The 15,844-nt window shown below is 40.4% G+C and overlaps 1 protein-coding gene across 1 annotated transcript; it reads right to left on the bottom strand.

Annotated features, from left to right (window-relative positions):
- Positions 1-2,076: 2,076 nt before the first annotated feature.
- On the bottom strand, positions 2,077-15,434 carry LOC119910081 (sodium- and chloride-dependent transporter XTRP3-like). The gene is given in 12 exon segments (XM_038728462.1): positions 2,077-2,639; positions 3,607-3,771; positions 3,899-4,062; positions 4,941-5,036; positions 5,039-5,141; positions 7,137-7,299; positions 9,105-9,346; positions 10,014-10,124; positions 11,244-11,471; positions 11,581-11,672; positions 12,079-12,219; positions 14,956-15,434. Coding segments are annotated over 12 exon segments (1,803 nt in total). The 5' UTR covers positions 15,080-15,434; the 3' UTR covers positions 2,077-2,465.
- Positions 15,435-15,844: the final 410 nt, after the last annotated feature.

Genomic DNA, 15,844 nt, shown 5'->3' with positions numbered 1-15,844 from the left:
ATGGCGATCTATCACCATCATGGTACTGAAAACCCAGAGTTAACCCCGAAGTTATCTGGATAAGCCCAAATCCTGCTTTGTACAGGCCCCAGGTGGATCTGAAGGTAGCAAGATTTCTTTTTTTATTAAACCTTTATTTAACCAGACAGAACACTTAAGAACAACTTCTTATTTACAAGGACGACCTGGCAAAAGGGGAGTAGCCTCTTGAGGGAAGGGGGCAGTGGGTACTAGTTTAGAAAGACAAAAAAAGTCTAATTTATGAAATAAATTCTTTATTGTAAAAGAATTCATTAAGTGAACGGATCTTTGGTAAAAGCATTCCTGACACGGGTAAACAGGAGTTTTTGGTCTCAGATTTAAACAAATGCAATCCAGAAGTATGTTGAGTGAGGTTTTATTAGACAAACAGGTGAAACTTACAGGTGAGGACGAAATGAACAGTCCACAAACAAAACACGGTAATCCAAAACTGAAAATCTAGAAACAGGAAGTAAGACGTAATACAAGACCAAAACACCAGGACCAGACATCTACAAAGTAAAACGAGAAACACAAAACACCAACACCTCAGAACAGTGACAATTCCTGTCATCCAAACTGTGTCTGGGATTTGATCAGCTCTGTTTCACCCTCTCTGAGCCCCGCCTCTATTCTCTTCATCCAATCAGCAGCTCAGCAACTAATCATCCATGTCTGAGGCACATCTCAAGCTTTTTCCTCTAATATTTCCCACAATCATTTCCCTGCATACATCATTTCGTATAAAGACATTATTTCCCAGCATTATTCTCAGTTACATAAAGTCTATAATTTTTCCTCTGCACCGTCTGTGGCTCCAAACCGGACAGTTTCTGTTTCTCTGCAGCTCCCTCCAGGTGCTTCAATAGAAAAGATGCTAGCTTGAACAATAGAATACTTATAAACTGAACGTTGGCAAAAGTTAGCTGGTTGGTTGATTATATTTTTCTAGTTGTAAACACTTTTGTTTATCAATTGCTATGGATGAGAGCATTGAATTAAAAAGTCTGACGGTAAAAGTGTTTCCCATTAATGGATGCTGAACCATGAGGACACAGTCCTGCACATGAAGAAGATATTTCTTATTAAAAAACAATGAAATTAATGAAGCAGTCCAGCACAGGAGGAAATATGTATGGCTTTAAAAATGGTACATCAAATTGATTTGAAATTGATAATCAAAGCACATATTGAAAGGTTATAGTTAGGCAGGTAGATAGGTAAAGGTTTCTCCTTTTGATGTTTTCAACAGTCGAAACAAGGTTTGTACTGTAAAAAAACCCCTCATTAAAGAAATATCCTGAATCTGAAATCCTACCTGATCTAATCTTACAGTGTTTAGGACTTTTCCCATTCAGACCAAGGTTTTCTAACTTTAGAAGATTCAGATATTACTGAAACATCAAAGAAGCTATAATCCCAAAATTTGAGTCCTAATTAATAAACAGCACAGACCTGTATTAAAGTTATAAATGATATTAGCCTGCTACGGCTGCACAACTGTATCTAGTTGGCATCTTTGGAAAAAGGGGAACCCTAAATATGTGATGGGAAGATAATTATGACCTTTTACAGTAATTAGTATGGATGATTTTCTCCACTGACAACGTTCTAGTGACAAATCATTAGTTGTTTAAACATGAACTATGTCTGATTTCTATTTAAATTTGTGTTTCTATCCTAACCACCTACCATTACTCCTAGATTTCCATGGTGTGGCAAATGGACAGGAACGTAGTACATTTCAGTGGCGATGTTTAGTGGTATAATGGAGTTTTGCTTGCAGTTTCCAGCACTACGTTAAAATAGTTTCAACTTAAATTTATAGAATAATACACATGATTTAAGACATTTTGCAGCGTATAAGATAAAATAAATGAAAAAACATACTCAAACAATTACAACTGAACAATTAGTAAACTAGCATCATATGAAATACTGTATTATAACTATATGTTGTAATATAAATGTTTGGTAATTAAACAATCTCCATCTACACTAACATGTTCCACAGTTTGTGTGATTGAGTCAGGAACTCTTGTGTTGAACTGAATATTTTTCAGTACATAGTATTCATTGAAATCTGTCTCAGAGGTCCGACTTTAATACTGAGAGAAATAATATAATGGTATATTTAATTTTTCTGAAAAAGGAAGGTTTTAACATGATTTACATCTGGATTTCATGTCCCCATGCTTCCCATTTTTTTTTGTTTGTGTGTTTCCTGTTGCAGTAAATAATATCCCCTTGTAGAGAGAACATTTTTTTCAGTTTCGTGAAATTTGGTGAAAGTCAAGACGAAAATGGAAATAACACACAGATGACCACTGCTCATATTCCCCAGTCCCTCCACGTAACAGATGATAAATGTCGTGTTGTTGTGCTCAGCTGGTGGATGGGTATATGGGGGTGATGGTGGGAGGTTAGCTCCTGTTATGATCTGGTCACAGAGCAGATACTGTGCTGACAGTACGCTGCTTCTTATGATGGTTTCCATGTTTCCTCTTCTTGCAGTAGACATACAGAGCTGTGAGGGGAACACAGCTGACTGACGACACCAGCAGCAGCCCGATGAAGAGCTGACCAAAGACGGGATACTCTGTCACAACTGACTTACCCTGAGGAAGCAATAGGTACAGTTAACACCTATCTTCGCAATTGCATAGTTCATTTCTCCGGCATTTTAGCAGAATATCGAACAATGTGAGATTTTGTTGCTCACTGCTCAGACTACCTCTTCTTGCAGACGCAGGGCAAGTTCATGGCTTCAGTTGGCCTCTCCAATATATTCTGCTGAATGACTGATGCTAAGCAGGTTTGGACTTGGCTAGTACCTGGATGGAAGAACACCTGGGGAAACTAAGGTGCAAATGGTAGTGGTGCTGGCATGCCAGTAGGGGGCAGTCTTCCCTGTGGGCCTATTAATACGATCCCTGTGCTGTAAGAGATGCCGTCTATCGGATGAGACGTTAAACAAATTACAGATTCGTGGTGGTCTTTAAAGATCCCATGTCATTTATCACAAAGAGCAGAGGGTTCCCTGGTGTCCTGCCATCAGTTGGTAAATGTGACATGTACGTAGTCTGAAGTACAGTCCATTTAGTGTGGTGTGAGCAGTGGCTTTATTTTATAATAAATTGGACAAATCAGTGTGACACACTAGGTCTTCCTCCTGTTTGCACCCTGTCAGCTGGAGGCACCCTAGGAGACCACCAAGCATACCTATGACTAAAAACATGGTGGTGTCCTCTCTGTGTTATAGTGCAGCCAGACACTACCACAAAATACTATATATACAGTGTGTAAACTATATTTTTCATCAAGGAGTGGCTTTATGGCTTCCTACTATTTGGAATTTGTTTGGGTGGTATGAGAAGCTGAAAGCGGGTGTCTCACCAAAAGTGTGTTGGCGACCCTACAAAGGATGTCATATTGAAGGAGACAAAGCAGAGCAGGTGCCATTCGGATATCAGGGGAAATAGCTCAGCTCTGGATGGCTCAGGCCCAATTTAAACCCTGCACATGCACACATTTGCACCAGCACGGACACTGACAAGCTGTAGAACAAAAAAAGACACAGCTCACCAGCTCTTTGTTCCATGCTTGGTAGGTGGGTGTTCCTCCCTTGATGTAGTTGATGATGTAGAAGATGAAAAGGGCGATGAGGAGAAGGGGACTGGTTCCTGCCCACATGATCTTCCAGTACCAGTTGGGACGATGACCGAGCATGTCTTCTATGTCTTTTCAAACCTAAAAGGAGTAGATAACGAAACGCATTGCTGGTTATTTTATACTTCACACATGTGGCACTAGCCAGAGAACAACAGCTGAAGTGAAGGCATACGAATGTGGGTACTACCGCACACATGAAATGCACAAACCTTTTAATTCCATAGATGTAACTCACAGCTATGACCTCCATGAGGACAATGAACAGCAGGGAGAAAGTGGCTCCATAGTCGTTGAACATGGTAAACCAGTAATTCCCTGACGTGGTGGTGAAGCCGAGGCCGAGCAGCAAACAGAACAAACACACTAAACCTGGAAGCAGAACACAGCACACTCATTCACTGCATGGCAGCACATACTATACTGCAGCAGACAACACACTACTACACTTTTATTTTATTATTTTAGTATTTTACGTTGTCATCTTACTGTCCTACCATTTCTGCCAACTTTTATCATTATCATAATAATTATATATATGCTGTAGAGTACTTTAGTGTTTCGAGCCATGCACACGTTTATTTCACTCACAAAGTCAAAGTAAGTAAAGTCAAACATGTTCCGCTAAGAAGACACGCTTCATCGTTTCCCATATTGGAACAGATAATGTTTGACAGTTAAAGGCAATTTATTTATGAAAGTATTTGTTGTTATATTTGCTGAAATTCTCTTTACACCATGACAGCAATCAATAAATCAAATGCTTTGGCACAGAAATGAAAGAAACCCAGTATCTGTCGCAGGACTGTAATAATAACTACAAATCATTGGCTGGCCTACCTGCCAACTGGCCTACCTGTGCACTCATTGCGCATGAACATGTGTTTTGGGGGAGTGGCTTTGACAGGAAGGCCTGAAGGGTTGGGGGGGTTATTGAGATACTTGTAACATCTAGCTGTCTCTTGCTGTTTCTCAACATTGCACACCCAGCTTTAAGAAAAACCAGGGCTCACATGTAAGTTTATTAGTATTATATTCTGAGAATTACAGCAGACTGTAGTAGTGTGTAAACAGTAAGAATATATAAACCACCAGCAGAGGCTGATGGCCACAAGGATCATTATATACACATACATAATTAAACAAACAATTAAGACGACAAAGGACTCAATTTAAACATCTTTGTTAAAGAAAAAATCTTTCTGGCACAACTTCCAGCTCCTCCTACAGCATACCAGGCCGAATCTTACCGTTTAACAACTCAACGCTCATAAGGGACACAACCTTGAAGTCTCGTAGCGGGGTGGTGATGGCTGTGATGTTTCCCAGCATGCTGCCCATTCCAACATCAGGAGCATGATGAAGTACAGCACTGACCACAGCTGAGACAATGGCATGTTCTTGATGGCCTCACTGTACACTATGAAGGCCAGACCTGGACCCTCTACTGCCTGAAACAGATGTAGGAGAAACAAACAGTTTATGGCCAGAATGAAAACTGAATTAGGTGAAAGAAAACAAAAAGAAAATAGAAAATATCTTGCTCAGTGAGGAAGCACACTAAGATGAGTATGTAGTACTATGTAGTGTATCACACTGATTAAAATTCAACAGTTTAAAGCCATGAACTACCCACAATGTCATCAAGTCAGAAGGTCGACTTTGAACTTACTGAATTGAATATTGCAATATAAGAGTTGTCATTGAATTTCTTCTGTGCAGTGGAACTGAGTGAATAAATCCAGCTTCTGAGAATTTGTTATGAAACAGCATTAAAATCATCTTAGCTGGTCACATATTTATTATAAGCTCCTTGCTGCTGTACTAATGCTTTGTATTTAAATTACTTAAAAAACGTTCAGACGGACTTCCCATTTGGGGAGAAGTGTTTGCACTTTTTTCATTTCTTCTGTTCAGCCAGTGTTATTACTGAAACCTCAAATTCATTGATATCAAATGAAGGGGCGCCCTTATGGCTCTGACCACAGACTGGTTCAGTCAGGACTGTTGTTACATGTTGTCCCACATCTCTCTCTCCCCCTTTTTCCTTTCATGCCATATGAAGCACTTAAATGTTTGTCCTTGCCACAGACTTCTATAAAAACTAATGCCCTTCCTCTGTGCTTTACATTTTTCAGACACTTCTAGTGCTCTACTTACAAAAACTTGACTGGATTCTGTTGTTAGTTAGCATTGCATAGCCCAGATCCATCCAAACACCATTTGGAGGACATTATAAAAGTTGCTTGTCATCTTGCTGACATACCTGACAAAGCATGAAAATATACGTTTAACAAATCTGCATCATGATGTAGTAGTTTCTGCCTCATTTAGAACCGTTTAATACAATTAAATTACAGTAAAATGATTATTTGGGGTTCAACCTCTGTAATAAACAGAGCTGTGTTTACTCACATGAACTTGCGTTATACAAACAGTCCAGCGGGCAAACTCACATGAGCAATGCATCATGAAAATTAAATTAGCATTTCACGTGAATACGCCATAAAGGGTAGCTTGATACGCCATAGAAGCTTGATTACAATGTCAGATAAAAATGTATCTATCTAATTAACCTAGTTAAGTCTTTATCAGAGGCAACATGTGTTTTTACTCCCTGTCTTTCCACAGAAGCAGTAAAATCCTGCATCTGTGGGGTCACTAATTCATTTATCAACAACCATTATTTTGGATCACAAATAATGTATTTTTTTAGAATAATTACTACCGACTATTATTTACATTAAACAAGATAAACAGACCTAAATGAACATACTTTCCCAATGAACTATGCTGCGCATCACTGACAGGATGGCTGCACTTCACCACCATCAGCCACTATCGTGCACAGTTTTGACCGAACAGGTTGAGACCGCGACCCCCGAAAAGGAACTCAGTTGTATTGTAGCCTACTGCATTACTCTGTATTGACTGCAGCTTATTTGTTTAGTGTTATTGGCTTTTTGATGAATCCTCCAATTAGTACAGCAACATGCTTGCTACTGTGTGCCGGCGACAAGCAATGCGTAAAATAAAACACATTAATATTACCATAAAGAACCGAATTGCGGTCTCTCCTTGAGCATTAGTCTTTTTTCAGGCAATTGAAACTCGTGTGTTTGTGCGTTGGCGTGTGTGTGTGAGACAGCGAACTGTTGAATCACGTAATAAGCAATGATCTGTCTCTCTCTACTTAATATTTTCTGGACAGTGTTAATGGCTCTCTGTGAGTAGTGTGCACTCTGAACAAAACATGTGATGTAATGTTAAAATAATGTATTTGTGATGTTGTCTGAAGTTTCGTTTTGCACTGCTGAGGGAAGCAGAGGTGCAGTAAGAGGAAGACAGAAGGCAATTAATATGTGCATTGTGTTCTACAGGATGTGTGAATCAGTTGTTTTCTCATTATCAGCACTTTAAGACGAGCTTAATGACGAGGAACATACAGTGTCTAGTTCGCTCTCCAGGTTACAGTTTTCCAATTTGTTGGCAAGTTCAGCAAACTGCTGTGGGAATGTTGTGTTCAGCTTCTCAATCCACTCAGAGACATTGTCCATGGTGATACTGTCCTCTGCTAGATCAAAGGTATTCTGCAGCAGTAAGTATGTCCTGGAAGAAGGGAAATAAAGAGCTGTTACATGAAGAGTAAATTACCCTAACCCTGACTAGAAATGACCATTTTCAGCAAAGAAAAGTGGAAAAGTTTCTATTTCATTTCAATTTTATCTGAAGTAACTTCATTGTATGTAGGTTGGCTCCCTCACAGGTCCACTCAATGCATGTTCAGCTTTTGCTAAAGTCTTTCAAATGAGCTCATTCAGACACCTCCTGAACATACAATATATTGCCAAAAGTTTATATGCACATGAAGCTTAATGACATCCCATTCTTAACCTGTAGAGTTTAATGTGGAGTTGGCCCACCCTTTGCAGCTATCTTTTGGGAAGGCTGTCCACGAGGTTTAGGAGTGTGTTCATGGGAATGTTTGACCATTCTTCTAGCAGTCCGGCACAGATGTTGGACGAGAAGGTCTGGCTTGCAGTTCCCATTCTAATTCATCCCAAATGTGTTGAGGTCAGGACTCTGTGCAAGTCAGTCAACACCAAAGTCGCTCATCCATGTCTTTATAGACCTCGCTTTGTGCACTGGTGTGCAGTCATGCTGGAACAGGAAGGGGCCATCCCCAAACTGTTTCCACAAAGTTGGGAGCATGAAATTGTCCAAAATGTCTTGGTATGCTGAAGCAATGACATCGTTCCTTTCACTGGAACTAAAGGGCCAAACCCAACCCCTGATAAACAACCCCACACCATACCCCCCCCCCAAACTTTACACTTGCGACAATGCAGTCAGGCAAGTACCGTTCTCCTGGCAACCGCCAAACCTAGACTCATCCATCGGATGCCAGACAAAGAAGTGTGATCCGTCACTCCAGAGAACACGTCTCCACTGCTCTAGTGTCCAGCGTATTTTATGCCACTGCATCCGACGCTTTGCATTGCACTTGATGTAAAGCTTGGATGCAGCTGCTCGGCCATGGAAACCCATTCCATGAAGGTTAAATAGCTGAGTTTCTCTGCCAGTCAGTCAGAACTGAAGAAGTCCCTTGGATGAGGGATGAAACGTCTTTTAGTATGTTTAACCAAGTCCAGTTGCCCTTGACTTACCTTCTTTGAACAACTATGACCTGGATGACTGAGAATCTTCACAGACATTCCATGAAGCTCTCTACACACGGTTCTTGTGTTAATCCGAAGGCCACACGACATTTGGAGGTCTGTAGCTATTGACTCTGCAGAAAGTTGGCGACTTCTGTGCACTGTGGCCTATCACTTCGTGGCAGAGTTTCTGTTGATCCCAATCGCTTCCAGTTTGTTATGATATCCCTAACAGTTGTTTCACAAATGGACTTAATGCACTAGTGGCAAACTATCACGCTACCACGCTTGAAATCATTGAGCTCCTGACAGCTACCCATTCTTTCACAAATGTTTGTAGAAGCAGTCTGCATGCGTAGGTGCTTGATTGGCCATGGCAGTGATTGGAAACACCTGAATTCAATGATTCAGAGGGGTGTCCTTAAACTTTTGCCAATATAGTGCATTAAAGCAAAAGAGATGCACAGTTTTAGTAGGTAGGTAGGTTTTTTTTTTTACATATGTCAATTCTAAAATTAAATCATAATAATGTATTTCTTTATTATACTACATGGCCCGGTTATGAGTGCAGTGTCACCATGAAGCTCTCTGGAGTTCTGCCCACAGACACAGCTGCTGACAGTAAATATAATTCATTACTTCCACCCCTGCCACAAACAATCTGATAAAACAATTTACTTGCAGCTGTAAACCGTTTTAAGACACATGCATGCAGGTGAGCAAGCATGAGCACAAAACACACACACACACACACACCTTTCCAGGCAGTTCTCGTAGTTGACGGTGGCCTTGAACCCATAGATAGCAAAGGTCACAATGCTGGCAAAGATGGAGGTTCCACTGTTGATGAGGGCAACGACGATGGCCTGGCGTTCAAAGTTGTTATTGTACTGGTTGTAGCTTGCAAAAGCTACGAGTGACCCAAAACCCAAACCCAGAGAGAAAAAGATCTGAGTGGCTGCATCGATCCATGTATTAGGGTTGGCAAGCTGTTCCATCTAAAAGCAGACCAACACACACAAAACATTATATTATCTTACATTTTACAGTTCTGCAGATGATTCTCAGGCAAATGCACCTTCTTCCTTGTCTGCATGCCATACTGTATACTGTGTACAGAAATATAATTGAAATATAATTTACTGGCCCTTCATATATTGAGTTGATACACTTAAGCAGCAGTGAGATCTTCTCACATCCCCTGTCAGATTTTTAGGCTGAAACCCAAAATAGCACAACAAACACAGAAATGTTGAGCGGCTCGACGGGACCAACTGCCCTGTAGCTAGAGGTAGTTTTTGTGATGCTAGGCCTGACGATTGACACCAGATTGTCACACTGCCCCTTGACTCATCCTGAAGCTCCTGAACATTAACCTACTCCCTTAGATTTTTCCACTTTCTTAGGTCCCGTGTACATGGATGTTTTCCTGTGTCCAGCTAATGGGAGCAGCTTCTCACCCTCAAGCACAGCACACTGAAAATCCGGTTTAGGCTAAGGCAGTGGTTTTCAAACTTTTTCTGTCACGCACCCCACCCTCAGAATCTCAAAAAACTGAATCCTATTAATACACAAAACAGTGTGCAGGCAGTTTGCTCAGTAACCTCTAGGCTGTAATACCGGGCACCGATATACATATTTGCCAAAGCTCCAACTCAGCCTTACCTTAGGGGTGAACATGTATTTGACACCATTGATAGCACCATGAAGAGTGATGCCCCGGATCAGGTAAATAAAGAGGACCACATATGGAAATGTGGCTGTGAAGTACACCACCTACAGATGGAGCCAACAAAAATCAGATATGTAAGTGAATGTGTGGAGAGCAGGTGGCATGTTGGACAACTTTATCATATCCCTACGATCACCGCGCTATGGTCTGCGAAAAAGAAAAACACTTGCAAGCTACACAATTTTTTAAATGAGCATTTTCAGTCAGGCGCTTGGGTCTACAGGTCTAATATGTAAATTGTTAGTTGTTATGGTTATGGACCATAGACCTTTTATATGGATAACACACTGTGTGCATAAATATGTATGGAGTTTTACAAAAATCCCATATTTTCAAAGTGACACATTGTTTTAGTTGTTGCCTCTGCAGTTATTGTATAAGTTTGAGAAATTTGACATTTCATCTCTCTTTAGATCTAACTCCTCATGTGTTTTATTCTAACCTAATTGTTGCTTGTAGCTGTGGTACGTTTTTGATAAAAAAACATATATATTAATATATAATTATATTAAACCTTTGTTTTGATTTAACATTTTCTAAAATTACATACTGTCCTTGATTTCTAAAGCTGTGCACACACTGCACGATTTTAAAGATCTTGTCAATTGTCAAAGTTTTATTTAAAAGCTTCGAGGCAGGTAGAAGTTTGTTTTCTAGCAATAATGCTATCAAGGCAAATACTTCATCAAGGCAGAAACGTCCTACTTTGATCCTGTGGACATGGACAGTACGGTTTGTCTATTTTGCAGAGAGAACTTGAGGTAAGCCAGCTACGTCTACATTACTCTGCAGATTGATAGCTAGCTTTGTGTCACCAGGACACTTTCAGACACCGCTCACCACTTTGTGCAGGTGCTGTGAAAAAAAAAAAAAGGCACTGATCATGGGGAGTCGACTCGTCGCTGCCTGACGATATCCGCCCAAAACTTCAGACATGTCAGAAATGCTGTTCAGGAGCGGTTGATCAGTTGTGCCCTGAACAAAGTTACTCTCGACTCTAAAATGAGTCGGCTGGCTCAAATATTGGGTCAGAACATTCTCAAATCATACAGGGCATGCCTCGCTTTAAAAGTTGTCAGTTGCTTTTGGCAGACTAGATGAACAATGAGGACTACCTGTCAGTGTGTATGCTGCATATATCTGCAGTGTGGGGACTCTCTCACCTTTCCAGTTGACTTTACTCCCCTGACAATAAACAGGTAGGTAATCACCCAGGCAAGCAGGAGGCACAGTGCCTGGCCTGTATGAATGCCTCCATTTTCCTCAATAGAAGAAGAGATGTCCAGTGTTTCCCTGAAGAAGAAGTACTGGGTGGGTGTAGCCCTTTCACACTCCTCTATAGGTCCCGTCCGGTTGGAATTTACGGGACAGTCTGCCCAGGGCAGGACTGACTGGGATGGGGGTGAACACAATAGAGGTGTGTTACCAAACTGTCCAAATGAGATCATACAGTATTGGCTATTGAATATTATGCTGTAGTTTGTTTAATTAGCAGCTCACTTGGAATGAATGAAAGAGGTACCAGAAACTCCATGCATTGAGGATGTTGTAATAGAGACAAAGATACAGGGATGTCACAACACCAGCAAAACCTAAAAATAATTAAAAAGAATATCAGTACAAAGGGCACTTTTCCACTAAAACACAGTCCACAGTCCTATTAACCCGTAATGATTCAGTCCATTTATGTGGTTTAACAAACACTCTTAAAAGTATTGTTTCACATACCAGAATACTTTCCTCAGTGACAAGTTTCAATAATTTAAATCAAATTAAGCTGACTAGTTATCCACAAAGACAAAAGGTGATGTCCAGACAGAAGCCGCGACCACACGAAGCACCAGAAGCATTAGCACAGTACAGTTGCGCGCGCGCACACACACACACACACACACACACACACACACACTCTCTTCCAGCCTCCTAAATCCAACAGGATTCTCTTTCTTGCCACCATCTGGTTGCAGTGAGGAGTCACAAAGCTGCATCATTACTCACCCACTCCTCCCAAATAAGGGCTGATGGCACTCCATGCCCCGATACTGCCTAGACTCGTCTTTTGACCAATGGCAAGCTCCAAGTAGAATAAGGGAATACCCTCCAGAAACAGCATGAGGAGGTATGGAATCAAGAACCCTCCTGAAGGTGGATATAAAGATGTACTTAGTCAACTCACACCCAGTGCCCACATCCTGTAAGTAGCAATTAGGGCCCATCTGTGGGGCCCATGGGGGTGTTGATCTTGAGGTAGCAGAAGGCAAATATTTTCCTGCTTTTTAAAAGGCAGATTATTCAGAAAGGTCATATAGGTTGTCTATGCAGCAGCCTGTTATGACCCATATTTACATTCTCTGTTAGGCCACAACCTCTAGTGGCAGAAGAAGTCAGGTGATTTAGTTTAAAGAGCGACAAAGTCCATGTAAGGAGGTGGGGGGGGGTTGGATGAGTCAAGTACACTCAGGACTTACATTCAGGAGGGCGAGATTCGAGTCCAGTGTGAAGGAAAGTGAAAGTTGACATGTTTTAAGTTAAATAACGTTTCGTAGGTGACTTACGTAACGTACCTATTTTAACCCAAACCGCAATCTTTTCCTTAACCTACTCAAATGCTATTGTAGCCTACACCTATCCAAACTACTACGACGCACAATTTTTACCACATGTTAAATGGTAATGTGACTCATGCAACATATTAAGGTCCCGTACGCCTGACGCTGGACTGGTAGTTTTGGGACACTTTACAGTTGAACAATTTAGTCTTTTAGGTATGAGGACATGTTGGAAGCAGACCAGACATTCGAGGCCAGCTTTCAGTACATGACAAGATTCAATAAAGACACATTTTAGTCAGTACCAAAAAAGTACTGAGATTCAATATTCAGCCATATATTAAGTACAAACAACATTTTTTGTGGCTTTGGTTAGCAGAGGTGCATACACTGACAACTGCAAAACCACAATATCTCTTATGTATTATGTGTTTGCCAAGTTATAAATACTTTATTTATAAGGGTCTGCATTTTAAAAAACAAATCAGACAGGATGCAATGCAGTAAATGGAGAATTAAATGTCCAATAATAAATTAATCGTGGTTGAATATTTGCTTTGGTTTAAATATATATTTTCTCTTTAGTGTCAAATTACATATTTCTTTACCTTCATTGGAAATAAAATAGCATTAGGCTACTGTTGAGGGTTGACTCTATTTGGACATCGACCCCCTCAACTTTCAGAAGCGAATGTTGTTTATTTGTGTTTTATAATTAAACACTTTTAATTTCACACTTTACTATTGCAGATACATTTGATCATTTCTTTGTTAAATTTAAAAACCTTGGCATTTAGAAATGTTTGCCATTTTGTTGGCATTAAACAGTATCTCCATAAATCCAAACCAATTGCACACTATCAAAGCTATTTGAGTTTGTGAACCAATAATGTTCATTTAGTTGTCCCCGTCCAACTTTGATAGCAGGCTGCCACATGTTTCCACTGTGTTCCTGCTTGGAATTTCAGGATAGTAATTACAGTAGACGTGTGCTCATTGTTCAGTGACCTGTGCACAGGACCAATAAGACGTACAATTCTCCAATCTAACCAAGTCAGAGTTACTCTGGACCTGTTTCAGGAGAATATCTGGCAATGCCCCTGTTTATTGTGCTTTACTGTTTTATCATTATGGATCCACAGACAAGGAATCATTTACAGAGAAACCTTTATACATATTATGAGAATGTTTGTTACCAATGAGTAGAGTAGGCCTGTATCGGCCCCTTTGCATGTGTTATCCTGTACTGTACGTGTACTGAGCAGAACTCGTAAATCGTTACTCCTACTCCTTTTGTACTTTTCATTTATTCATGTGTGTGATTTGGAACATTGGATTTAGAGTGGGACAATAACATCACAGTTGCTATGGCGACTGCTTCGTGACATTTTCATTTTAATGTGGATTTTTTTGGCTTTATTGCTGAAATGTCATTGAATGGTGTCTTATTGGATTTGATTTAAGTCAAAATTATTCAACTTGACTGAATTAGGAGATGGTGCAGCTGCAGCTCTATACTTTAATGTGTGGTTTTTGCTGAAACAGGCAGGCTATTATTCGTAAGAGTCATTGGAAAAGGAAGCCAGAGCAGGAGATTTGCTGGATGGTCTGGAGGAAATGAAGGCTGGCCAAGCAACAGGAAATCAGACTGTTGTACACCTTACTGCTCAAAATATAATATTTTATTATAAGTTTGTGTATTTAATAAATTAAATCTTCCCTCCTTGGGGTGTAAGAAACTCTCTTACTTGGAAATTCTTACATAACATCCACCTCTGAATAATGCATTTGTGTAATAGTCCTTGTTTTTACTCCTGCTCCATTCAGAATCCACAGTATGTAGGCTTCACACTTTAATCTGCACTCCTATGTGGTCTTTAGAAAGGCTGTGTAGCCTAAGCTGCATAATTCTTTACTTATTAACGGTTTTATTTCCTGGTTCTACTCTAGTTTAATTATTTTATTGCTAGTTTAATCTTTGAATGAACAGTAACTCATTCTGATAGACATTCAGTCGTTTAGAAATGTACCCTCAGAAACAGCCACGTGACTCAGATTACAGGCGACAAGTCAATTAACAGGTAGATAATATGTTCCCCTGCATCAGAATAACTTGGATTTATTTATTTAATGACTACTTTTAAGCAACATGTTAAAGGTAGAACTTGCCTTGTTTGTGTGAGAAGTTTAAACAATGATACTTCTGTAAATAATTTGCACGGACTGTATGATAAGATAACGCTGAACGTGGAGTAGCCTATATAAAGTGAATGCAAAATGCTCGTTAGTCAGATCCAGCGGAGTCTCTAATAATGATAATAATTACCTCCACCGTGCATCTGACAGAGGTACGGAAACCGCCACACGTTTCCCAGCCCGACTGCGTATGACACACACGCTAGCACAAACTGCGTGGGGTTGTCCCAGTTGGGTCTCGCATCTTTCTTCATGTCTGCGTCCTGTGCGCGTCTCCAGGTGTGTGCTCAGCAGCCGAACCTCAGCGGGTCAGAAGAGCAACCAGAAAACGGAGTGGATCAGCGCGAGGCTGCGTGCCACGGTGCGTCCTACCCGGTTCTGAGCTCAGTGGGAATGCGGTGTGGTCACTCTCAGGGGGAGTGTTGTTAAATAACTGCACCTCCCATGAGCCTAGACTTTAGAGCGCTGTTAAAAAGCTTCTTGAGGTGGTTATTGAATAATGAAACGATGCGCAGCTGTTGAAATGAAAAGGTGTTAAAATGTCAGGTACAATATCCTAGTTTGGATTGCAGTGGAAATGTACTGAGACTAGATGTGGGAAGAAGGTCTCAGTCATCACTTCTCACTTCATGCTCACATTGTGAGACAGCTTAATGTTTAATTAATAGGACTGTCTTATGGAGACTCTTCTAAACCAGAACCTGCAAGCATGTAAACAACGTTTGGTAAAGCTTGAAGTCAAATTATAATAAAATAAGTGTAATTGCATGTGCAAATAAATAACTGCGTTCTGCATCAAATGATGAATTAGTCATTTAATTTTGTCTGTATAATAGCATTTACAGTTTTCCTTTTGAGATCACTTTAAAGACATCTCTTTAATCTAAAACGAGTGTTAGGGTTAGTGCCGAACCAACTTGGCAACCAAACCCCAATAAGCAGCAGCAGGAGCTGCCATTACTTTGCAACTAATGGATGACAGACGAAAAGCTCGGGTCGGCTGTCAGAAAAGGATAGGA

Source organism: Micropterus salmoides, unplaced genomic scaffold, assembly GCF_014851395.1.
Source record: "Micropterus salmoides isolate LMB-PRFRI ecotype aquatic unplaced genomic scaffold, ASM1485139v1 Ms_hic_scaffold_19, whole genome shotgun sequence".
Taxonomy (NCBI): Eukaryota; Metazoa; Chordata; class Actinopteri; order Centrarchiformes; family Centrarchidae; genus Micropterus; species Micropterus salmoides.
Note: the sequence above shows the minus strand (reverse complement) of the source record. Positions and strands in the feature narration are given on the sequence as shown.